The sequence below is a fragment of the Salvelinus namaycush genome, chromosome 38 (genome assembly GCF_016432855.1).
Source record: "Salvelinus namaycush isolate Seneca chromosome 38, SaNama_1.0, whole genome shotgun sequence".
NCBI classification, from domain to species: Eukaryota; Metazoa; Chordata; class Actinopteri; order Salmoniformes; family Salmonidae; genus Salvelinus; species Salvelinus namaycush.
This window is the reverse complement of record NC_052344.1, coordinates 3,997,408-4,022,546: the sequence shown is the minus strand read 5'-3', so window position 1 is coordinate 4,022,546 and position 25,139 is coordinate 3,997,408. Positions and strand designations below refer to the sequence as shown.

The window sequence follows — 25,139 nt, the reverse complement described above, 5'->3', positions numbered from 1 at the left end:
CCATGGGGTAACATATTTCCCCCATAGCTCCTCCACACATCATACAGATTCATTTCCTGACAATATGCCTTTTAAGTTAGGCCTGACCTCTCTGGTTCTTGTTTAAAGCAAAACCACATCACAACCCTAGCCTGGTCGGGGATTGAACATGCTCTGAATGCTATGTGATTATGAGACAGGGAGAGAGGCGATGCCTCAAGTTTAAGGTTTAAGGGCGAAGCACCATTCACGCCAGTTGTCGGTTTTACACTTTTCCAGAGAAATGTGTTTGACTATGACTAAGTCAAGGTGTGCCCAGTGCAGTGTGTGGAATGTAAGTGCTAATCTAAGGGAATTCACTCACTGCAGGAAGGCTACAGAAGATTTACACTCTAGATCTGTAGACGGTAGCATTTGATAGTAGCCACAGGCTAATCAGGTTCATATTTAGGCTAACTGACCACAGCGACCGTGCAAGGGGAGGTTCGTGTAGTAGGCCTACATCCTGTCATTGGCAGGAAAAGCCTATTGTGGCATGTTTTGCTTGAAGCTAGAACAATATTGGGGTTGTCCGGTTCATGGTTCGATGGCATGCTATGTACAGAGTCAGCCTCATTAGAAGTGGCACAGACCCAACTGTTGGCATGGGAAGCAGTAACATGATACAGGCATTAAGCCTCATTGCATGCAGACACTTCATTGTTATAGATGCTATATATACATACAGTATACTCCTACAAATACCAATGGTCTAAGATATGCTTACAGCATGCTGTCAAACAATTAGCTGGAAAAGGAATTGGATCCTGCAGATATTTCATATATTTTTTTCTCACTGCAAGCCAAGTCTCTGATTCCCATTGACAGTTTCCCCGTTTTCCCTCTGAATGTGGTGGTCTTTTTGGTGCAGGCTCAAGTGCTTGTTATTCGAACAGCATTCAGGAGTATAAACCTAGTACCCACCACAGCTTATTTCCTGACATCATCACACAAGGGTTGAATGAAAGATGAAGGCTTTGTGCTGTGAGAGAGAGAGAGAGAGAGAGAGAGAGAGAGCGAGAGCTCACAGCTCTGTAAGAAACATGGACGTTGAGGAGAATATTGAGTTACCACGCCGACAGATTAATTTCATGAAGTTTCAGAACAGGGTCTGGAAGCAATTGAATCATGTTTTTGCGAACAGTACCCAGTGTGTGTGTTTTGTAGGTTACACATATCCTTCGAGTCCAGAAAAGTAACATGATTTTAATAACGTGCCTTGTAGTCTGCTAAATGGGTCATTTCATGATATGGTGATACAGTATAACCCTTCAAATGGAGCTCTCTGATTAAATCAACACCCATGCTGTCATCTCAAAATGCCTGTAATGAAATGAACAGCAATCTGTTTCGATTGACATTCAAGAAGCACTTAGTTTGCGTACAGTAGGTGGAGTCTGCACGCACAAATGGATTTGATGATGCTATGATAGTAAGAGGAAATCTGGAGGACATCTCTACCACGTCTTTCTCTTGACGTCTAAAAGACGCCATCTGCTTATTTGTGCAAAATGAACAGAGCGACAGAGCGCTTTCCATTACGACAGAGCGCTTTCCATTTCATTGTCGTATTGGTAAATAATTCAACTGTGGGAATATGATGGTCGCTGTTGAAACCTTGTGTTCTTTTTTGGCGTTTCCTCAATTGTGATCTGTATTATCAGAGGTTAGGAGTTAGGATTAGGATTTAACCTGCGCAGAGGTTAGGAGTTAGGATTTAACCTGAGCAAGGGGGATCAATTAAATATGATTACAAAAGGCTGCTACAGTGACTAACATCAGGGAAAGCATTTTTGGGGATGGAATTTACACAATTTAATATATAAATACATGAACACACAGTATAAGCATACCCCTTTCCCATAATCATAGAATCTATGTGGGTGTATGCATTTTCCTGGCTCTGGAGCATTGTCATGCTTGTTGCCATGACACCAATATTTTGACAATGGTGGCATATCTTATTTACCTCATGGAATTAACTCTTACCAAGTCACTCCTCAATAAAACGGGCAGAGGAATTGTCACGACTTCCGCCGAAGTTGGCTCCCCTACCTGTTCGGGCGGTGCTCGGCGGTCGTCGTCACCGTCCTACTAGCCGCCACCGATCCCTTTTTCGTTTGTCTGTTTGTTTTGTCTTATTAGTTTCACCTGTGTTCTGTTGTTTTCGGTTAATGAGCTTCCCTATATTTAGTAGGTAGACCCGCCCTTGTTTTGTGCGGGATTGTCTTTAGTTTGTTACGTGTGTGAATTGTAGGCTGAGGTGTAATTTTCTTTCTTACACTTGACACCCTGTGGTTTTTGGGTTGTCAAGTTGTATGTTCTGCGCCCTGTGTTGTTGGGCTTCATTTTTGTGTGTGCCTTAGTAAAGAGCACTATACCCCAGTGGAACTCTCTCTGCGTCTGATTCCTGCACCCACCTAGTCCCAGGAATCTACTATATAACTACTACCTACTGGAAATCTACTATTAATCTCATTTATTGAGGTCATATGACATTGCACAATTAGGGTAATAAATAGCACAGATAGAAACAAATAGGAAAGCAGCTGCTTGGCTGAATCATATCATGGATGTTTGGCAATCCAGTGAGTTAAGTGAGCGGAACAAGAAAAACATTTCTAAGAGTGGTAGTAGTTAACAAGTACAAACCGCTTGAGACGGGGGCTGATGGAAGTTGCTATTGACAGTTCTGTTGATGTTTCCATTTAATATTCTGGTATGAGACGTTCTCTTTCAGCATTCTAAAATAACAGCAACAGCAGCTAGAGGCTCCAGGTTCTCGCTAGGAAATGAGTTATTCGCTGCCAGGAAAATGACTGTGGTGTTGGCCCTCCTTAAGATCTTCAGATATGTAGGTTGGACCATTAAATCATCCACAAGCCCTCCTGTCCATGCTGTCAATACACAAAAACACATAGTTGGTGTGTGTGTGTGTTCTTGCATGTATGTGTGTGTGTGTGTGTGTGTGTGTGTGTGCAGGTGTGCGCTTGCACGTGTGTGGATGTGTGGCAGCTGAAATGGGACGTCCCGTGAGACTCCGTGTGAGACCCAGGCTTCGCCCCTCAGAAAGGTGCTACCCTCCAACTATAGGAGGCAGTAAATCAACACAGCGGTCACTCACGGCGCTCGGTGACATCTCGCACGCACACAGCGTTTTACGTCCCAGAGGGCACCTGGGTAGAGGCGGGGATGATGACATGCACAGCTAGCTAACACCCCAACAGAACGTTCTGACGTTACTGACGGTTATACTCCCGACCCCCGCCATCTTGAATAGTAGTCACCCACCATGCTTGAAAAAGTTTTGAGCAGACACTGAGTAACAATCTGAAACTGAGCAAAAGACGAGCTTTACAAACACAAAAGGCTTGCTAAATAGTGCCATGTTCTCCGGTCGAGACAGCAGTGAAAAAGCAGTGATCTCTCTCTACAGGGAGATCTAAAGTGCCTTTTAGGGAGTTTTTGTCAGTTTACACAGATGGTTTTCTTTTACAAGAGGCAATTCAGGTAAATGACTCCTCATCGAGGTAAAACAAAGAGGGTCATAGCCAGCATTCACACCTGTATCTTTCAGCCAGGTGTGTAAGACCTGACCACCTCTCGTCCTTTTGGTAAAGCTGCCCTGAAGCGAACCAGAGGCAATTCAACTTAATGGGGTTCATTGACCACCTAAACAACCAGGTGGGCTCAACTGTGCATGATAGACATAAACATGTTACCATCCTCTAAATGGGGTTTCCCCTTTTGTCTTTTTGTTCCTTCCAGAATCAACATATCGCCATCAAGCAACCATAGACGATGAGGTTGTGACCATGGAGATCCTTGACACAGCCGGACAGGTACGAGCTTCAGCAACTTTGCACAGAAAACATAGACGTTTGTGTAGAAGAAATATTTATACTGTGACTGGCAAATAGAATAAGAATAATTCATAGTCAATTGGAAATCCCAATTCAACCCTACTGTATAATGATGACTTATCAGGGCGTATTCTCAGTAGCAGTCCTAGCTAGACCGGATCCTCGCTAGCGTTGCTCTGTGCTGTTCTAATCAGCCGTCGGGGTAAACACGTTATACTTTCCATCTGGGAGAGAACCCAGCAGCATAGGCCTCTTCCATCCCAAGATAAATGTGCTGCTGCTGCTAGTTTGAGTACGTAGGTGTTCTGCCTGCTGCTAATTTCCCCGTGACACGTCCAGCCAAGTCATCCTTCTCTCATTACATTGTATTCTATTTTGAGAGTGCAGGGAGTGAGAGTCTAGGCGAGGGCCTAACCGAGCGTTGTTAGACCTGTCTTTCGCCAAGTTCAAAAGTCGGTCAGTTATCTAGATGTCAAGTATCACTGTGTTTAATGTGAGTTATGCAACAGTTATTGTAACAGTGTTATTATTGCCAATAACGGTTGGAGGTCAAGAATATCTCGGGCTCCTGCTTGCGCAAGTTTAAGACTTCATTTTTTCCCCTCACACGACCAGTAAGTTTCGTTACAGGACTGGCTGTTCCGACTTGATGAAATCAGGAGCAGCTGCTGAAATTTGCACCCAGTTCAGAAGGGTAGCCGATTGTTCAAAACTTGGGGGATTTAACAACTATTGTGTTGGGAAAGGAGAAATAAAGCATTTGAATTCATTCGAAACATGTGCAGTCAATCATTTGCAGCTGAAAACTTAGTGGAAGTTTTTTAAATAAAAAGCTCTGTTCAGTTCAGATGCCTCAATTGTCCATCACTTGTTCAATGAAGGCCCGCATAGAGCTATTATTTCTTTGCCTTGTGGATATGCCAGACAACAAGTGGGCCTATTGGTCAACATCAAATGTCAACAGTATTATAATTAGCTAGCTAGTTGCCAAAAGATTGTCACTAAAAAGATCCTTCCCTCCTGTATCTTTACCTCAGGAGGACACGCAGCAGAAGGAGAGCCACATGCGCTGGGGCGACGGCTTCGTCATCGTCTATGACATCACTGACAGGGGCAGCTTCGACGAAGTGGCTCCTTTGCGGGGCCTCCTAGAGGAAGTCAAGAAACCCAAGAATGTCCCGTTGGTTTTGGTGGGCAACAAGGCCGACCTAGACCATGCCCGACAGGTGGGCACAGAGGAAGGCGAGCGGCTGGCCGCCGAGATGGCGTGCGCCTTCTACGAGTGCTCGGCATGCGCCGACGAAGGCGGCATGGTGACGGAAGCATTCCATGAGCTGTGTCGCGAGTTGAGGCGCCGCAAGGCGGTCCAGGGCAAGGCCAGGCGTCGTAGCTCCACCACCCACGTCAAGCAGGCCATCAACAAGATGCTGACCAAGATCAGCAGCTAGGGGGAGCCCCTGAGCACACTTCACAAAGAGGATAAACTCAAGACGAACTAAAAAACAAAGTGACTGATTTCAAGGGTTTAGATGTGTGGAAATATATCCTACAGCCATCCAAGCTGCTAAGGAGCAGGAATATTAAATTATGAATGAACAGCGAACCTCTTCATACTTAGTATCAATGCACAATCAATGAAGATTTACATTGATACAGAGTGTGTTGAAAATCGCTCTCCATTCAACACTGATTCTAATGGGGAAAGCTGTTGGCTATTATTACTCGCTCTTTGACCATGCTCCACAACTAAGGTCAGAAACACAAAGGGGAACATAATAATCACATGATGGGAACTACTTTGTCCCTGAGGGAGGTGAAGATGCTTTTGTTTCATAGCCAACTAGGACATTTCTGTATGCTGCCAAGGAAGAGGGTAGAGTCCATTATTCAGAAGTCCCAATTCTCTGAAATTCACTCTTCCTTCTTGAGCGGCATGGTGAATACCCCAGTTTTGTATCCATAGCTCCACCAACCTTAAACAAAATATACAAAATAATGTCCGTCATGAACCCACCCTTTGTTTATCAGAAATGATGGACATACGAGTTGTAGTTTCCTCTCCCTGTAGCTTGTTTGTGGGATAATGTTTTGATATGATCTAGGCCAGTGTTTCCCAACCCTGGTCCTCCAGTACTCCCAACAGTACACATGTTTATTGTAAACCTAGACAAGCACATCTGATTCAACTTGTCAACTAATCATCAAGCTCTCAATGAGTTGAATGAGGTGCTTTAGTCCAGGGCTACAACAAAAACGTGAACTGTACACAAGGACCAGTGTTGGGAAAATGTACCTTTAAAATTGTAAACTATGTATAATATTGCCTTTATCATTGGTCTCAAAGGAGTGTACAGTACATAACCCAGAGGCAAACAAAATAGTGGACATGTCTCCTGTATTTTAACCAAATGCTGTTTCTTTCTTCTCCAATGTACCCGACCTGTCTCTGAGTTTTGAGAATGGGGATAAAATTGACAAATTTTCTGTGCAATTGTAATTAAACATTAGATACATGCACATTTGGGTGAGTTTTTTTTCTCGCCTGAGTAGCCTCGTTTCACTACCAAAAATCTAATTAAACCATCTAGTGTTCAGCGAAATAACAACACAATGTTAAATACAGGTAGCCTAGTGAAATAATTAACAGTCAATCACATTGATCAATCAATCAATCCAATTTATTTATTAAGCCCTTTTTACATCAGCCGATGTCACAAAGTGCTATACAGAAACCCAGCCTAAAACCCCAAACAGCAAGCAATGCAGAAGTAGAAGCACGGTGGCTAGGAAAAACTCCCTAGAAAGGCAGGAACCTAGGAATAAACCTAGAGAGGAACCAGGCTCTGAGGGGTGGCCAGTCCTCTTCTGGCAGTGCTGGGTGGAGATTATAACAGTTCATGGTCAAGATGTTCAAACGTTCATAGATGACCAGCAGGGTCAAATAATAATAATCACAGTGGTTGTAGAGGGTGCAACATGTCAGCACCTCAGGAGTAAATGTCAGTTGGCTTTTCATACCCGATCATTCAGAGTTAGACAGGAGGTGCGGTAGAGAGAGAGAGTCGAAAACAGCAGGTCCGGGACAAGGTAGCACGTCCGGTGAACAAGTCAGGGTTCCATAGCCAAAGGCAGAACAGTTGAAACTGGATCAGCAGCACGGCCAGGTGGACTGGGGACAGCAAGGAGTCATCAGGCCAGGTAGTCCTGAGGCATGGTCCTAGAGCTCAGGTCCTCCGAGAGAAGAGAAAGAGAGAGACAGAAAGAGATAGAGAGAGAGAAAGAATAGTTAAATTCACAAGGGACACCGGATAAGACAGGAGAAATACTCCAGATATAACAGACTGACCCTAGCCCCCCGACACATAAACTATTGCAGCATAATTACTGGAGGCTGAGACAGGAGGGGTTGGGAGACACTGTGGCCCTGTCCGACTATACCCCCGGACAGGGCCAACCAGGCAGGATATAACCTCACCCACTTTGCCAAAGCACAGCCTCCACACCACTAGAGGGATATCTTCAACCACCAACTTACCATCCTGAGACAAGGCCGAGTATAGCCCACGAATATCTTCCCCACGGCATGAACCCGAGGGGGGCGCCAACCCAGACAGGAAGATCACGTCAGAGACTCAACCCACTCAAGTGACGCACCCCTCCTAGGGACGGCATGGAAGAGCACCAGTAAGCCAGTGACTAGGCCCCTGTAATAGGGTTAGAGGCAGAGAATCCCAGTGGAGAGAGGGCAACCGGCCAGGCAGAGACAGCAAGGGTGGTTCGTCGCTCCAGTGCCTTTCCGTTCACCTTCACACTCCTGGGCCAGACTACACTCAATCATAGGACCTACTGAAGAGATAAGTCTTCAATAAAGACTTAAAGGCCGAGAACGAGTCTGTGTCTCTCACGGATAGGCAGACCATTCCATAAAAATGGAGCTCTATAGGAGAAAGCCCTGCCTCCAGCTGTTTGCTTAGAAATTCTAGGGACAATAAGGCCTGTGTCTTGTGACCATAGTGAGCGTGTAGGTATGTACGGCAGGACCAAATCGGAAAGATAGATAGGAGCAAGCCCATGTAATGCTTTGTAGGTTAGCAGTAAAACCTTGAAATCAGCCCAAGCCTTAACAGGAAGCCAGTGTAGAGAGGCTAGCACTGGAGTAATATGATAACATTTTGGGGTTCTAGTCAAGATTCTAGCAGCCGTGTTTAGCACTAACTGAAGTTTATTTTGTGCTTTATCCGGGTAGCTGGAAAGTAGACCATTGCAGTAGTCCAATCTAGACGTGACAAAAGCATGGATACATTTTTCTGCATCATTTTTGGACAGAAAGTTTCAGATTTTTGCAATGTTACGTAGATGGAAAAAAGCTGTCCTTGAAACAGTCTTGATATGTTCGTCAAAAGAGAGATCAGGGTTCAGAGTAACGCCGAGGTCCTTCACAGTTTCCTTTGAGACAACTGTACAACCATCAAGATTGTCAGATCCAACAGAAGATCTTTTTGTTTCTTGGGACCTAGAACTAGCATCTCTGTTTCGTCCGAGTTTAAAAGTAAAACATTTGCCGCCATCCATTATGTCTGAAACACAGGCTTCCAGGGAGGGCAATTTTGGGTTTTCACCATGTTTCATCGAAATGTACAGCTGTGTATTGTCCGATTAGCAGTTACTCTCTTGCAGTAATCCACTAACAGTCCATGTGTAGCCAAACGTAGCTGCTGCTCATTCCATTTGCTAGAAAATGGATAAATGGTTAAAAAAGTAAGGCCCGCTTCCATAGAGACACATACCAGCTCTACTGGCAGTACTGCTACTACCAGCAGTACTACACCTGTACCTGTCGACGATACAAGTTGTTCTGCTTCCACGAGCACATCCAATGCTATCATCAGTAATTCTTAATTTGTTGTTAGCCCAGCTAGCATGGACACTGACAGTTTTGAATCTGATGCGGACGAAGAGCTACTGCCCCTTTACCCGGGAAAGCACCGAACAACAGACAGGGACATTGGACCATTGAAGAGACGCAAATATGATGAGAACTACATTGATTTGTGGTTCACTTATATTGGGAGTAGTGCCTTTCCTCAGCCACAGTGTGTTATATATGCAAAGTACTACCTCACAACTCGATGAAACCTTCAATCTTGCGCAGACATTTAGAAACAAAACATGCCAATTTGAAAATTAAGCCACAGGAGTTTTTTGAGCGAGAATTAAGATGACTTTCGAGTAGTAAGACATGTATAAAAGGGCTAGAAGTGTCTTATATGGTTGGCTACCGAGTGGCTAGGACAGGCAAGCTCCATACTATTGCGGAGGACTTAATCCTTCCTGCTGCCGCGGATATGGCTGGGACAATGCTGGGTGAAAGGCCAAAAAACGATACAGACAATGTCTTCATCAAACATCACTGTTTCACGATGCATCAATGGTGACATGGCAGGAGATGTTTTGAAACAATTACTGCTTCGCATACAAGCCAGTGAATTCTAAGCGTTATAGCTGGATGAGTCAACAGACGTGGCGGGCCTGACACAGCTCCTGGTATATGTCTGTTACGTTTATGGGGGGACAATTAAGGAAGACATCCTATTCTGCAAACCACTGGAAACCAGAAGAAAAGAAGATAATATTTTTAAAGTACTGGACAGCTTTGTGACATCAAATGGACTTAGGTGGTCAAGATGTGTTGGTATCTGTACTGATGGAGCAAAAAAGCCATGACAGGGAGACATAGTGGAGTGGTAACGCAAGCAGTTGCTCCCGACGCTACTTGGGTATACTGCAGCATTCACCGAGAGGCTCTTGCTGCCAAGGGAATGCCTGACAGCTTGAAATATGTTTTGGACACTACAGTGACAATGGTTAACTTTGTTAAAGCAAGAACCCTGAACTCTCGTGTATTTTCTGCACTAGGCAATGATATGGGCAGCGACCATGTAACGCTTTTACAACAATCAGAAGTGCGCTGGGGCAAAGTATTGACACGTTTTCTTTACTGACCATCATTTTCACAGGTTGTATACGTAAGATGACTAAACAAAGAGAAAATGATTGATTATTATTATATTATTATTTGTGCCCTGGTCCTATAAGAGCTCTTTGTCACTTCCCACGAGCCGGCTTGTGACAAAAACTCACACTCATTCTTATGTTTAATAAATGTATCGTATAGTGTGTGTGTGGCAGGCTTACAATGATGGCAAAAAACAACATTTGAGAGTGCGCTAATCCTGGTACTAGAGGGGGTACGCAGCTAGATGTTGAATGTTTGAAGGGTTACGGGACTATAAAAAGTCCCGGGAAATGGTACATTTGCATAATACTTGTCAATCATAATGAAAGGTGCCCTCCATGAATCGAACCACAGGGGAGCCAATCTCGAAGGCTGCAAGGCAAAGGGCTATTTCTGTTAATGTTACCTCCAACCCTGCAATCCATTTCCCAATACGTTAAATATGTAAAAAACAAAGTAATGTGTAATTCAAGTGACCCAAACTCCATTTTATTGCTTGGGCAGTTAAGGAAACACAATACAAAACGCAAAGCCTGTAGTCCTCAGAGAGAAAACACACACGTCTTGGAGAGTTTGGGTGGTGTTTAGGAGTGTCCAGTCTCAGGGCGGACAGGCCTAATTACAACGTAGTGAATCTCTCAAAATAACTGCACCAGAGGACCACAACAACCCCAGTGCTCCTCTCTCTGGAGTGCCTAACCAGTAGCACACATCTGGAGACTGTTAGCTTCCCATCACGTGACAGGTATAGGCCTAAAGATAGATTTATAGTGAAATGCTTACTTACAAGCCTTTAACCAACAGTGCAGTTCAAGAAGAAGCTAATATTTACCAAGTAGGCTAAAATAAAAAGTAATTATAAAAAGTAATACAATAAGAATAACAATAGCGAGGTTATATACAGGGGGCACCGGTGCCGGGTCAGTGTGCAGGGGTACAGGCTAGTTGAGGTGATCTGTACATGTAGGTGGGGGGAAGTGACTATGCATAGGTAACAAACAAACAGCGAGTAGCAGCAGTGTACAAGAGGGGGGGTCAATGTAAATTGTCCGGTGGCAATTTTTATGAATTGTTCAGCAGTCTAATGGCTTGGGGGTAGAAGCTGTTGAGGAGCCTTTTGGTCCTAGACTTGGCACTCTGGTACCACTTGCCGTGCGGTAGCAGAGAAAACAGTCTATACTTGGGTGACTGGAGTGGCTTTCCTCTGATACCGTCTATTATATAGGTCCTGGATGGCAGGAAGCTTGGCCCCAGTGATGTACTGGGCCGTTCGCACAACCCTCTGTAGCGCCTTACGGTCAGATGCCGAGCAGTTACCATACAAGGTGGTGATGCAACCGGTCAGGATTCTCTCGATGGTGCAGCTGTAGAACCTTTTGAGGATCCGGGGGGCACATGCCACATTTTTTCCGTCTCCTGAGGGGGAATAGGCTTTGTCGTGCCCTCTTCACGACTGCCTTGGTATGTTTGGACCATGATAGTTCGTTGGTGATGTGGACACCAAGGAACTTGAAACTCTCAACCTGCTCCACTACAGCCCTGTCGATGTTAATGGGGGCCTGTTCGGCCCGCCTTTTCCTGTAGTCCACGATCAGCTCCTTTGTCTTGATCACATTGAGGGAGAGGTTGTTATCCTGGCACCACACTGCCAGTTCTCTGACCTCCTCCCTATAGGCCGTCTCATCGTTGTCAGTGATCAGGCCTACCACTGTTGTGTCGTCAGCTAACTTGATGATGGTGTTAGAGCCATATTTGGCCACGCAGTCGTGAGTGAACAGGGAATACAGGAGGGAACTAAGTACACACCCCTGTGGGGTCCCCGTGTTAAGGATCAGCGTGGCAAACGTGTTGTTGGTTACTCTTACCACGTGGGGGCGGCCCGTCAGGTGATTCTCTGATCCACCTCTACGCAGACGACACCATTCTGTATACATCTGGCGCTTCTTTGGACACTGTGTTAACAAACCTCCAAACAGATACCTAGGTGTCTGGTTATACTGTAAACTCTCCACCCAGACTCACATTAAGCATCTCCAATCCAAAATGAAATCTAGAATCAGCTTCCTATTTCGCAACAAAGCATCCTTCGCTCATGCTGCCAAACATACCCTCGTAAAACCCGTAGCATGCGCTCCAGCAGGTATATTTCACTGGTCACCCCCAAAGCCAATTCCTCGTTTGGCCGCCTTTCCTTCAAGTTCTCTGCTGCCAATGACTGGAACGAATTGAAAAAATTCACTGAAGCTCGAGACTCATATCTCCTTCACTAACTTTAAGCATCAGTTGTCAGAGCAGTTTACAGATCATTGCACCTGTACATAGCCCATCCGTAAATAGCCCACCCTACTACCTCATCCCCATATTGTTGTTTTTTGCCCCTTTGCACCCCAGTATCTCTACTTGCACTTTCATCTTCTGCACAGCTATCACTCCAGTGTTTAATTGCTAAATTGTAATTATTTCGCCACTATGGCCTATTTATTGCCTTACCTCCCTAATCTCACTTCATTTGCACACACTGTATATAGACTTTTCTATTGTGTTATTGACTGTACGTTTGTTTATTCCATGTGTAACTCTGTGTTGTTGTTTGTGTCGCACTGCTTTGCTTTATCTTGGCCAGGTTGCAGTTGAAAATGAGAACTTGTTCTCAACTGGCCTACTTGGTTAAATAAAGGTGAAATATATATATTTTTAAACACTGCAAACTATCACCCTTATGCACTTATGCATGAAATTATGAATGGATATATCAAGGATATATTGGAACTAGTGGATAAATGGAGATTTAAATATCCTGTCCTAGGGAGATATAAATGGCGGATGCTCAATGAAGCTAATCCTCCTGGCTACTTTCTTATGTCATTCTCGCTGGCACCAAAAGTTTAAAAAAAAGTGTTGATAGGGAACAGAATGCGGTTGGACCATCAAATAATTGGCATAAACATTACTCTTACAGAATTTCCACGTGGGCAAGGATATTGGAAATGTAATCAAAGCCTATTGGATGACAACTTGTTTTTAACCAGGACAGAATCATTTATAAGTGATTTTGTTATACTATAGGTACAGCAAATCCCCTTATTTTATGGAATACTTTTAAATGCAATTCAATAGCTACTCATCTTTAAAACAAAAGCAATTTAGGTCAAAATAATTCACATTAACAAAGGAAATAGAGGGACTAACAGTACAGATAGATAGCAATACAAACTGTACCATATAGGCACAGAATACGTTACAGAAAAGAGAAAAAGCAAGATCAAGTGTAATACATTTTACAAATAAAGCGAACTGCTCCTGAGTGGCGCAGCAGTCTAAGGCACTGCATCGCAGTGCTGGAGGCATCACTACAGATTAGGGTTTGATCACAGGCTGTGTCAAAACCAGCCGTGACCGGGAGTCCCATAGGGCAGCACACAATTGACCCAGGTTAGGGAAGGGTTTGGCCGCAGGAGCTTTACTTGGCTCATCGCACTCTAGCGACTCCTTGTGGTGGGCCGGGTGCCTGCAGGCTGACTCTAGTCATCAGTTGAACAGTGTTTCCTCCGACACATTGGTACGGCTGGCTTCCAGGTTAAAGCATTAGACCTCTCTCTAAAGGCTTCAATCATACAAAAGTGATACTTAAATCCAAACTGGTTCTCTAGCAGATTAGTAAGAATGACTCACCCCATGTTCAATAATGGCCTTTTTCCCCCCTTTATTCAAATATAGCTATTTTAAAAACAGGTCATAGAACGTTTGTTGCAATTTCAGTTTAATCCACCAGAAAAGACAGAACAAATATTACAACAAATGTTAGGGTTAAACTTAAATATACTAATTGATTTTAAAAAATCTATATCTTTGGAAAAAACTTTTTTTTTTAAGTATAGAATCTTTGTAAATGATATCATAACTAGGACTGGTAGAGTTGTCACACATGCATCTAACAAAAATGATATGGAAATGTATGCTCTACTCAAAATTACAGCCAGCTATTTGCAGCATTTACGCGAAAATGGAAGAGGCAAGTGGAAGGGGGAGAGAGTAAGGAACTTGTCTGTCGGCCCTGCATTAAAGACCAAAATAGGTTAATGAAAATTGTGATAAATAAGAAAATATACCAGTTTAATTTAAGGACCCAACAATTGACCATATAGATTTCAAAATAGTTGGGAAGAGATTTTCGATTTACCGATTCCATGACACATGGTTTATGAACTGATACACAAAACAATGCTGGATTTAAATTATTATACAAAATATTATTGCAACCAACAGAATGTTATATACAGTACCAGTCAAAAGTTTGCACACACCTACTTATTCAAGGGTTTTTCTTTATTTTTACAATTTTCTACATTGTAGAATAATAGTGAAGACGTCAACACTATGAAATAACACACATGGAATCATGTAGTAACCAAAAAAGTGTTAACTTCTTATGGCTGCAGGGGCAGTATTGAGTAGCTTGGATGAAAGGTGCACAGAGGTGCCCAGAGTAAACGGCCTACTCCTCAGTCATAGTTGCTAATATTTGCATATTACTATTAGTATTGGATAGGAAACACTCTGAAGTTTCTAAAACTGTTTGAATTATGTCTGTGAGTATAACATAACTCATTTGGCAGGCAAAAACCTGAGAAGTTCCACTTCCTGTTTGAATTTTTTCTGGGGGTGGCAGATTTTCAACCAAGCTCTCATTGAAATTACAGCGAGATATTGATGAGTTTTCACTTCCTACGGCTTCCACTAGATGTCAACAGTCAATAGAACTTTGTCTGATGACTCTAATGTGAAAGGGGGGCCGAAGGAGATAGGAATGAGTAATCACTGCCATGAGGTGACCACGCATTGAACACGCGCGTTCACGTGATAGTCATCTCCGTTCCATCGCTCAACTGAAGTCAATCTAATTCTCCGGTTGGAACGTTATTCAATATGTATGTTAACAACATTCTAAAGATTGATTCAGTATATCGTTTGACATGTTTCTACTGACTGTTATGGAACTTTTGGACATTTCGTCACGTTATAGTGGACGCGCTTTGTGACTTTGGAATTGTTTACCAAATGCGCTAACCAAAGTAGCTAATTGGACATAAATAATTATCGAACAAATCAAGCATTTATTGTGGACCTGGGATTCCTAGGACTGCATTCTGATGAAGTTCATCAAAGGTAAGGAAACATTTATCATGTATTTTCTGGTTTCATTTGACCCCAACATGGCGGGTAATTTGACTATTGTTCTGAGCTCCGTCTCAGATTATTGCATGATTTGCTTTTTCCGTAAAGTTTTTTTGAAATCTGACACAGCGGTTGCATTAAGGAGAGGTATACAGTGGGGAGAACAAGTATTTGATACACTGACGATTTTGCAGGTTTTCCTACTTACAAAGCATGTAGAGGTCTGTACTTTTTATCATAGGTACACTTCAACTGTGAGAGACGGAATCTAAAACAAAAATCCAGAAAATCACATTGTATGATTTTTAAGTAATTAATTTGCATTTTATTGCATGACATAAGTATTTGATACATCAGAAAAGCAGAACTTAATATTTGGTACAGAAACATTTGTTTGCAATTACAGAGATCATACGTTTCCTGTAGTTTTTGACCAGGTTTGCACACACTGCAGCAGGGATTTTGGCCCACTCCTCCATACAGACCTTCTCCAGATCCTTCAGGTTTCGGGGCTGTCGCTGGGCAATACGGACTTTCAGCTCCCTCCAAAGATTTTCTATTGGGTTCAGGTCTGGAGACTGGCTAGGCCACTCCAGGACCTTGAGATGCTTCTTACGGAGCCACTCCTTAGTTGCCCTGGCTGTGTGTTTCGGGTCGTTGTCATGCTGGAAGACCCAGCCACGACCCATCTTCAATGCTCTTACTGAGGGAAGGAGCTTGTTGGCCAAGATTTCGCGATACATGGCCCAATCTATCCTCCCCTCAATACGGTGCAGTCGTCCTGTCCCCTTTGCAGAAAAGCATCCCCAAAGAATGATGTTTCCACCTCCATGCTTCACGGTTGGGATGGTGTTCTTGGGGTTGTACTCATCCTTCTTCTTCCTCCAAACACGGCGAGTGGAGTTTAGACCAAAAAGCTCGATTTATGTCTCATCAGACCACATGACCTTCTCCCATTCCTCCTCTGGATCATCCAGATGGTCATTGGCAAACTTCAGACGGGCCTGGACATGCGCTGGCTTGAGCATGGGGACCTTGCGTGCGCTGCAGGATTGTAATCCTTGACGGTGTAATGTGTTACTAATGGTTTTCTTTGAGACTGTGGTCCCAGCTCTCTTCAGGTCATTGACCAGGTCCTGCCGTGTAGTTCTGGGCTGATCCCTCACCTTCCTCATGATCATTGAAGCCCCACGACGTGAGATCTTGCATGGAGCCCCAGACCGAGGGTGATTGACCGTCGTCTTGAACTTCTTCCATTTTCTAATAATTGCGCCAACAGTTGTTGCCTTCTCACCAAGCTGCTTGCCTATTGTCCTGTAGCCCATCCCAGCCTTGTGCAGGTCTACAATTTTATCCCTGATGTCCTTACACAGCTCTCTGGTCTTGGCCATTGTGGAGAGGTTGGAGTCTGTTTGATTGAGTGTGTGGACAGGTGTCTTTTATACAGGTAACGAGTTCAAACAGGTGCAGTTAATACAGGTAATGAGTGGAGAACAGGAGGGCTTCTTAAAGAAAAACGAACGGGTCTGTGAGAGCCGGAATTCTTACTGGTTGGTAGGTGATCAAATACTTATGTCATGCAATAAAATGCAAATTAATTACTTAAAAATCATACAATGTGATTTTCTGGATTTTTGTGTATCGCGAAATCTTGGCCAACAAGCTCCTTCCCTCAGTAAGAGCATTGAAGATGGGTCGTGGCTGGGTCTTCCAGCATGACAACGACCCGAAACACACAGCCAGGGCAACTAAGGAGTGGCTCCGTAAGAAGCATCTCAAGGTCCTGGAGTGGCCTAGCCAGTCTCCAGACCTGAACCCAATAGAAAATCTTTGGAGGGAGCTGAAAGTCCGTATTGCCCAGCGACAGCCCCGAAACCTGAAGGATCTGGAGAAGGTCTGTATGGAGGAGTGGGCCAAAATCCCTGCTGCAGTGTGTGCAAACCTGGTCAAAAACTACAGGAAACGTATGATCTCTGTAATTGCAAACAAATGTTTCTGTACCAAATATTAAGTTCTGCTTTTCTGATGTATCAAATACTTATGTCATGCAATAAAATGCAAATTAAATACTTAAAAATCATACAATGTGATTTTCTGGATTTTTGTTTTAGATTCCGTCTCTCACAGTTGAAGTGTACCTATGATAAAAAATTACAGACCTCTACATGCTTTGTAAGTAGGAAAACCTGCAAAATCGGCAGTGTATCAAATACTTGTTCTCCCCACTGTATCTATAATTCCATGTGTATAACTTGTATTATCATCTACATTTATGATGAGTATTTCTGTTGAAACGATGTGGCTATGCAAAATCACTTGATGTTTTTTGGAACTAGTGAATGTAACGCGCCAATGTAAACTCAGAATTTTTGTTATAAATATGAACTTTATCAAACAAAACATGCATGTATTTTGTAACATGAAGTCCTATGAGTGTCATCTGATGAAGATAATCAAAGGTTAGTGATTCATTTTATGTCTATTTCTGCTTTTTCTGACTGCTATCTTTCGCTTGAAAAATGGCTGTGTAACGCTTGTCGTGGTTGGAAGAAGAGAAGGACCAAAGCGCAGCATGGTACGTGTCCATATTCAATTTAATAACTGGACACTAAGAATACAAAAATAACAACGTGAATGATACAAAAAGAAAACGAAACAGTCCCGTATGGTGAAAACACAGACACAGGAAAACAACCACCCACAAAACACAAAGGAAAACAGGCTACCTAAATATGGCTCCCAATCAGAGACAACGACTGACACCTGCCTCTGATTGGGAACCATACTAGGCCAAACACATAGAAATATAACCATAGAACAAAACATAGAAAAACAACATAGAATGCCCACCCCAACTCTCTGACCAAACTAAAATAAAGACATAAAAAAGGAACTAAGGTCAGAACGTGACAGTAACCCCCCCCCCCCCAAAGGTGCGGACTCCGGCCGCAAAACCTGAACCTATAGGGGAGGGTCTGGGTGGGCATTTACCACGGTGGCGGCTCTGGAGCGGGACGAGGACTCCACTCCACCATAGTCTCGGCCCCCTTCTGTGATACCTTAGGAGCGGCGACCCTCGTCACCGACCCTGGATTCGAGACTCTAGTAAAGGGCACCACCGGACTGAGGGGCGCCTCTGGACTGACGGGAGACTCTGGCAGATCCGGACTGGAGGGAGACTCTGGCAGATCCGGACTGGAGGGAGACTCTGGCAGATCCGGACTGGAGGGAGACTCTGGCGGATCCGGACTGGAGGGAGACTCTGGCGGATCCGGACTGGAGGGAGACTCTGGCGGATCCGGACTGGAGGGAGACTCTGGCGGATCCGGACTGGAGGGCGGCTCAGGCGGATCCGGACTGGCGGGCGGCTCAGGCGGATCCGGACTGGCGGGTGGCTCAGGCGGCTCCTGACTGATGGGAGGGTCCGGACTGGAGGGAGGCTCTGGAGCGTCCGGACTGGAGGGACACACAGGAGACTTGGTTCTTAGAACAGGCACAGTACTCACCAGGCTGGAGAGATCTACTGGAGGCCTGGTCCTTGGAAGAGGCACAGGATAGACCGGTCCGTGGAGGGGCACTGGAGATCTCGAACTAAGGGTCTGAACAACCCGTCCTGGCTGGATGTTGATTTTAGCCCGGCACTTGCGGGGCGCAGGTACAGGACGCACTGGGCTGTGCAGACCCACGGGACACACAGTGCGTAGGGCTGGTGCCATATAACACGGACCGAGGAGACGCACTGGAGACCAGATGCGCTGAGCAGGCTTCATCGCACCTGGCTCGATGCCCACTCTAGCCCGGCCGATACGAGGAGCGGCAATGTAGCGCACCGGGCTATGCGTACGCACTGGGGACATCGTGCGCTTCTCCGCATAACACGGTGCCTGCCCGGACCACCTCTCTCCACGGTAATCACGGGAAGTTGGCTCAGGTCTCCTAACTGACTTAGCCACACTCCCCGTGTGCCCCCCCCCCCCAAATTTTTGGGGCTGCCTCTCGGGCTTCCTTGATCGTCGTGCCAACTCCATTCGCCGGTATCCCTCCTTGCACTGTTCCAGAGAATCCCAGGCGGGCTCCGGCACTCTCCCTGGGTCGACCGACCACCTTTCTATCTCGTCCCATGTTGTCACCTCCTCCAGATAGCGCTGCTCCTTACCACGCTGCTTGGTCCTTTGGTGGTGGGTGGTTCTGTAACGCTTGTCGTGGTTGGAAGTATCCATATTCAATTTAATAACTGGACACTAAGAATACAAAAATAACAACGTGAATGATACAAAAAGAAAACGAAACAGTCCCGTATGGCGAAAACACAGACACAGGAAAACAACCACCCACAAAACACAAAGGAAAACAGGCTACCTAAATATGGCTCCCAATCAGAGACAACGACTGACACCTGCCTCTGATTGGGAACCATACTAGGCCAAACACATAGAAATATAACCATAGAACAAAACATAGAAAAACAACATAGAATGCCCACCCCAACTCACGCTCTGACCAAACTAAAATAAAGACATAAAAAAGGAACTAAGGTCAGAACGTGACACTGTGCTTATTGTGGTTTGGTGGTGACCTAACATAATCGTTTGTAGTGCTTTCGCTGAAAAGCATATTTGAAATCAGACACTTTGGTGGGATTAATAACAGGATTACCTTTAAAATGATATAAGACACATGTATATTTGAGGAATTTTAATTATGAGATTTCTGTTGTTTGAATTTGGCGCCCTGCACTTTCACTGGCTGTTGTCAGATCGATCCCGGTAGCGGGATTGCAGCCATAAGAAGTTTTAAACAAATCAAAATATATTTTATATTAGAGATTCTTCAAAGTATCCACCCTTTGCCTTGATGACAGCATTGCACACTTGGCATTCTCTCAACCATCTTCACCTGGAATGCTTTTCCAACAGTTTTAAAGGAGTAAAAGCTGAGCACTTGTTGGCTGCTTGTCCTTCACTCTGCGGTCCAACTCATCCCAAACCATCTCAATTGGATTGTGGTCAGGTGATTGTGGAGGCCAGTTCATCTGATGCAGCACTCCATCACTCTCCTTCTTGGTCAAATAGCCCTTACACAGCTTGGAGGTGTGAAAAACAAATGATAGTCCCACTAAGCGCAAACCAGATGGGATGGCGCCTTGAAATAAGTGTCCCTTAAATTATAAATAAATCACTGACAGTGTCACCAGAAAAGCACTCCCACACCATCATACCTCCTCCTCCATGTTTCATGGTGGGAACCACACATGCGGAGATCATCAGTTCACCTACTCTGCGTCTCACAAAGACACAGCGGTTAGAACCAGAAGTCTCAAATTTGGACTCAATAGACAAAAGGACAGATTTCCACCGGTCTAATGACCATTGTTCATGTTTCTTGGCCCAAGCAAGTCTCTTCTTCTTATGAGTGTCCTTTAGTTGTGGTTTCTTTGCAGCAATTCGACCATGAAGGCTTGATTCACGCAGTCTCCTCTGAACAGCTGATGTTGAGATGTGTCTGTTATTTGAACTCTGAAGCATTTATTTCTGAGGCTGGTAACTCTAATGAACTTATTCTCTGCAGCAGAGGTAACGCTGGGTCTTCCTTTCCTGTGACAGTCCTCATGAGAGCCAGCTTCATCATAGCGCTTGATGGTTTTTGCGACTGCACTTGAAAAAACGTTAAAAGTTCTTGACATTTTCCGTATTGACTGACTTTCATGTCTTAAAGTAATGATGGGCTGTCATTTTTCTTTGCTTATTTGAGCTGTTCTTGCCATAATATGGACTTGGTATTTACCAAATAGGGTTATCTTCTGTATACCCCCCACTACCTTGTCACAACACAACTGATTGGCTCCAACGCATTAAGGAGGACAGAAATTCCACAAATGAATATTTAACAAGGCACACCTTTTAATTGAAATGCATTCCAGGTGACAACCTCATGAAGCTGGTTAAGACTTATCTGCGCTACGGATCCCTTTAGCGGGATCATTTTCCAAAACAACCGCTGAATTGCAGGGCGCAAAATATTACAAAAAATATTTATAATCATGCAATCACAAGTGAAATATACCAAAACACAGCTTAGCTTGTTGTTAATCCACCTATCGTGTCAGATTTTGAAAATATGCTTTGCAGCGAAAGCAATCCAAGCTTTTGTGAGTGTATCAATCAATGCTAGAACAGCTAGCCCCAAATTAGCATGGTCACAAAAGTCAGAAAAGCAATAAAATTAATCGCTTACCTTTGATAATCTTCAGATGTTTGCACTCACGAGACTCCCAGTTACACAATAAATTTTATTTTTGTTCGATAAATATTACTTTTATAACAAAAAAACGCCATTTGGGTTGCGCGTTATGTTCAGAAAACCAAAGCCTCGTTCCGTTCGATGAAAATTCCAAAAAGTATCCGTAATGTTTGTAGAAACATGTCAAATGTTTTTTATAATCAATCCTCAGGTTGTTTTTAACAAACATAATCGATAATATTTCAACCGGACCGTAACCTATTCAATAAAAGAGAGAAAGAAAATGGAGAGCTACCCCTCTCGTGCGCAGGAACTAATCAAAGGACACCTGACTACTTTTGAAAAATCTCACTAATTTTTCAAAATAAAAGCCTGAAACTATGTCTAAAGCCTGGTCACAGCCTGAGGAAGCCATTGGAAAAGGAATCTGGTACCCCTTTAAATGGAAGAAAGACGGGAAAGGAAACACAGATTAAAAAAATAAAAAATCACTTCCGGGTTAGATTTTCTCAGGTTTTCGCCTGCAGAATCAGTTTTGTTATACTCACAGACAATATTTTGACAGTTTTGGAAACTTTGGAGTGTTTTCTATCCTAATCTGTAAATGATATGCATATTCTACGATCTGGACCTGAGAAATAGTCCGTTTACCTTGGGAACGTTATTTAAAAAATAAAAAATAAAGAATCTGACCCCTAGCGTCAAGAGGTTTTAAGAGTATGCCAAGAGTGTGCAAAGCTGTCATTGAGGCAAAGGGTGGCTACTTTGAAGAATCTCAAATATAACATATATTTAGATTTATTTAACACTTTTTTTGGTTAGTACATAATTCATTATGTGTTATTTCATAGTTTTGATGTCTTCACTATTATTTTACAATGCAGAAAATAGTAAAAATAAAGAAAAACCCTTGAATGAGTAGGTATGTCCAAACATTTGAATGGTACTGGGTGGATGGATACAACCATCCCAGTGATCTGAAAAGTCATAGTCAATCTATCAATAATATAATAATGCTCTTAGCAAAAATGTTCTGTGTTGCTCAGTTGGTACCGCAATCGAACCAACTGGGTTGTGGGTTTGATTCCCATGGGAGACCAGTACGAATGTGAGAGAGTTAACATGTAAACTCAGCAAAAAAAGAAACGTCCTCTCACTGTCAACTGCGTTTATTTTCAGCAAACTTAACATGTGTAAATATTTGTATGAACATAAACAGATTCAACAACTGAGACATAAACTGAACAAGTTCCACAGACATATGACTAACAGAAATGGAATAATGTCTCCCTGAACAGGGGGGGGGGGGGGGGGGGGTAAAAATCAAAAGTAACAGTCAGTATCTGGTGTGGCCACCGGCTGCATTAAGTACTGCAGTGCATCTCCTCCTCATGGACTACACCAGATTTGCCAGTTCTTGCTGTGAGATGTTACCCCACTCTTCCACCAAGGCACCTGCAAGTTCCCGGACATTTCTGGGAAGAATGGCCCTAGCCCTCACCCTTCGATCCAACAGGTCCCAGACGTGCTCAATGGGATTGAGATCCGGGCTTGTCGCTGGCCATGGCAGAACACTGACATTCCTGTCTTGCAGGAAATCACGCACAGAACGAGTAGTATGGCTGGTGGCATTGTCATGCTGGAGGGTCATGTCAGGATGAGCCTGCAGGAAGGGTACCACATGATGGAGGAGGATGTCTTCCCTGTAACGCACAGCGTTGAGATTGCCTGCAATGACAACAAGCTCAGTCCGATGATGCTGTGACACACCGCCCCAGACCATGACGGACCCTCCACCTCCAAATCGATCCTGCTCCAGAGTACAGGCCTCGGTGTAACGCTCATTCCTTCGACGATAAACGCGAATCCGACCATCACCCCTGGTGAGACAAAACCGCGACTCGTCAGTGGAGAGCACTTTTTGCCAGTCCTGTCTGGTCCAGCGACGGTGGGTTTGTGCTCATAGGCGACATTGTTGCCGGTGATGTCTGGTGAGGACCTGCCTTACAACAGGCCTACAAGCCCTCAGTCCAGCCTCTCTCAGCCTATTGCGGACAGTCTGAGCACTGATGTGCGTTGCTGGTGTAACTCGGGCAGTTGTTGTTGCCATCCTGTACCTGTCCCGCAGGTGTGATGTTCGGATGTACCGATCCTGTGCAGGTGTTGTTACACATGGTCTGCCACTGCGAGGATGATCAACTGTCCGTCCTGTCTCCCTGTAGCGCTGTCTTAGGTGTCTCACAGTATGGACATTGCAATTTATTGCCCTGGCCACATCTGCAGTCCTCATGCCTCCTTGCAGCATGCCTAAGGCACGTTCATGCAGATGAACAGGGACCCTGGGCATCTTTCTTTTGGTGTTTTTCAGAGTCAGTTGGTGTCTTAACGACCGTTCCACAGGTGCATGTTCATTAATTGTTTATGGTTCATTGAACAAGCATGGAAAACAGTGTTTAAACCCTTTACAATGAAGATCTGTGAAGTTATTTGGATTTTTATGAATTATCTTTGAAAGACAGGGTCCTGAAAAAGGGACGTTTCTTTTTTTGCTGAGTTTACATTGTTCATTATTGATTTTCAATGTCCGTCAGAAAAGTTGCAAAGGCTATCCATCGACCAATTACAAACGTAAAACAGGGTTTTTCCCCACTGAACAGCTGCATTGGACATGCATTCCGTGCATTTTGGTTTGAAGGTAGCCTTACTCTGTGGTTCAAGTTGTATCTTCCTGTCTGTAACTTTGCTCTCAGTCCCTCTGACCCCTAAGCCCCCACCCCTGACTTCCCATTGGCCCAGGGTCTCCGGCAAAACCCTCTAATCAGTCTCTCTGACAGGGAGTTACTCCAGGAATAGACAGGTGTATAGGTGCATAGGGCTTCTCCACTCTCCATATGAATGGAGTATTAGCTATATATATATATTTAAAAAAATATATCCATGACTTACTGACATGGAGTACTCCATGTTCCTGCTGGTAGCAGGCTTCAACCTGGATGCAGGGAAATGTCCTGCCTTGGAGTATGGTTGTATCCATCTCTAACAGGCCCTTAGAAATCATATGACAAACCTGCATAGATGAACAAAATAAAATGTTAACTGTATTTAGTCAATTAAAGTCATGACAGCCATAGGTTATTTATACAGGAGTGTAAAGGTTTTTGTTGCAGCACTTCACTAACACCTCATTCAACTAATTGTGGTCTCAATTGAACAAAAACGTTCACACAGTTCAGTCCCCTGGGACAGAAATCACCCACGTCTGTATTATTGAATGAGTTTCCCAAGTTACAAGCTAAGCTACAATTCTGCATGATAGAAATTAACATGTGTGGATCTATTTCTATCTAACCTTGTGAATAAACTCCAAGAACAAGATGATTTTCCTGGTGGCTGGGAGGTTCCCAAGTTTTGTCAATCGGTCTGGGTGGTAGGGATGTGCTTCAACCTGAGAAAAAGAGCAGAGGGGGGAAGACATACATTTCACTGCTCAAATTTCAGTGCAGGGTCAAGTTGCTGAGAACCACAACTACCTTTAATCTGCCATCATTTAGTAAACAGTTTTACATATTCATAAGCTTGATCAAGTTTACTTTTAGCTAGCTAATCTATTTCCAGTGAAATTGAGTGGCATTTTTATTGCTATCTTTTTCAGTCACCAATTTATCAACAAACAGCAGTGAAATGAAGTAGTTTGACAAGTGTTCAAAAGTCAGTAAGAGGTCTTTAACATATAGCTAGAAAATGTATGTTTTAATTTCTAGAAACCTAGATAACATTAGCTACACTGTAGTGATGATGGTGGGACTCTGAGTTAGCTAGCTAGCTTT

At 43.9% G+C, this 25,139-nt stretch overlaps 1 protein-coding gene across 1 annotated transcript in view; it reads left to right on the top strand.

Moving 5' to 3' along the window:
- LOC120031758 (ras-related and estrogen-regulated growth inhibitor) overlaps positions 1-6,398 on the top strand; it is a 42,212-nt gene extending 35,814 nt beyond the window's left edge. Inside the window, exons 4-5 of the mRNA XM_038977555.1 lie at positions 3,787-3,860; positions 4,919-6,398. Of these exons, the coding sequence (XP_038833483.1) occupies positions 3,787-3,860; positions 4,919-5,329 (485 nt within the window). The 3' untranslated portion in view covers positions 5,330-6,398. The remainder of the gene's footprint in view (positions 1-3,786; positions 3,861-4,918) is intronic.
- The last annotated feature ends 18,741 nt before the right edge of the window (positions 6,399-25,139 follow it).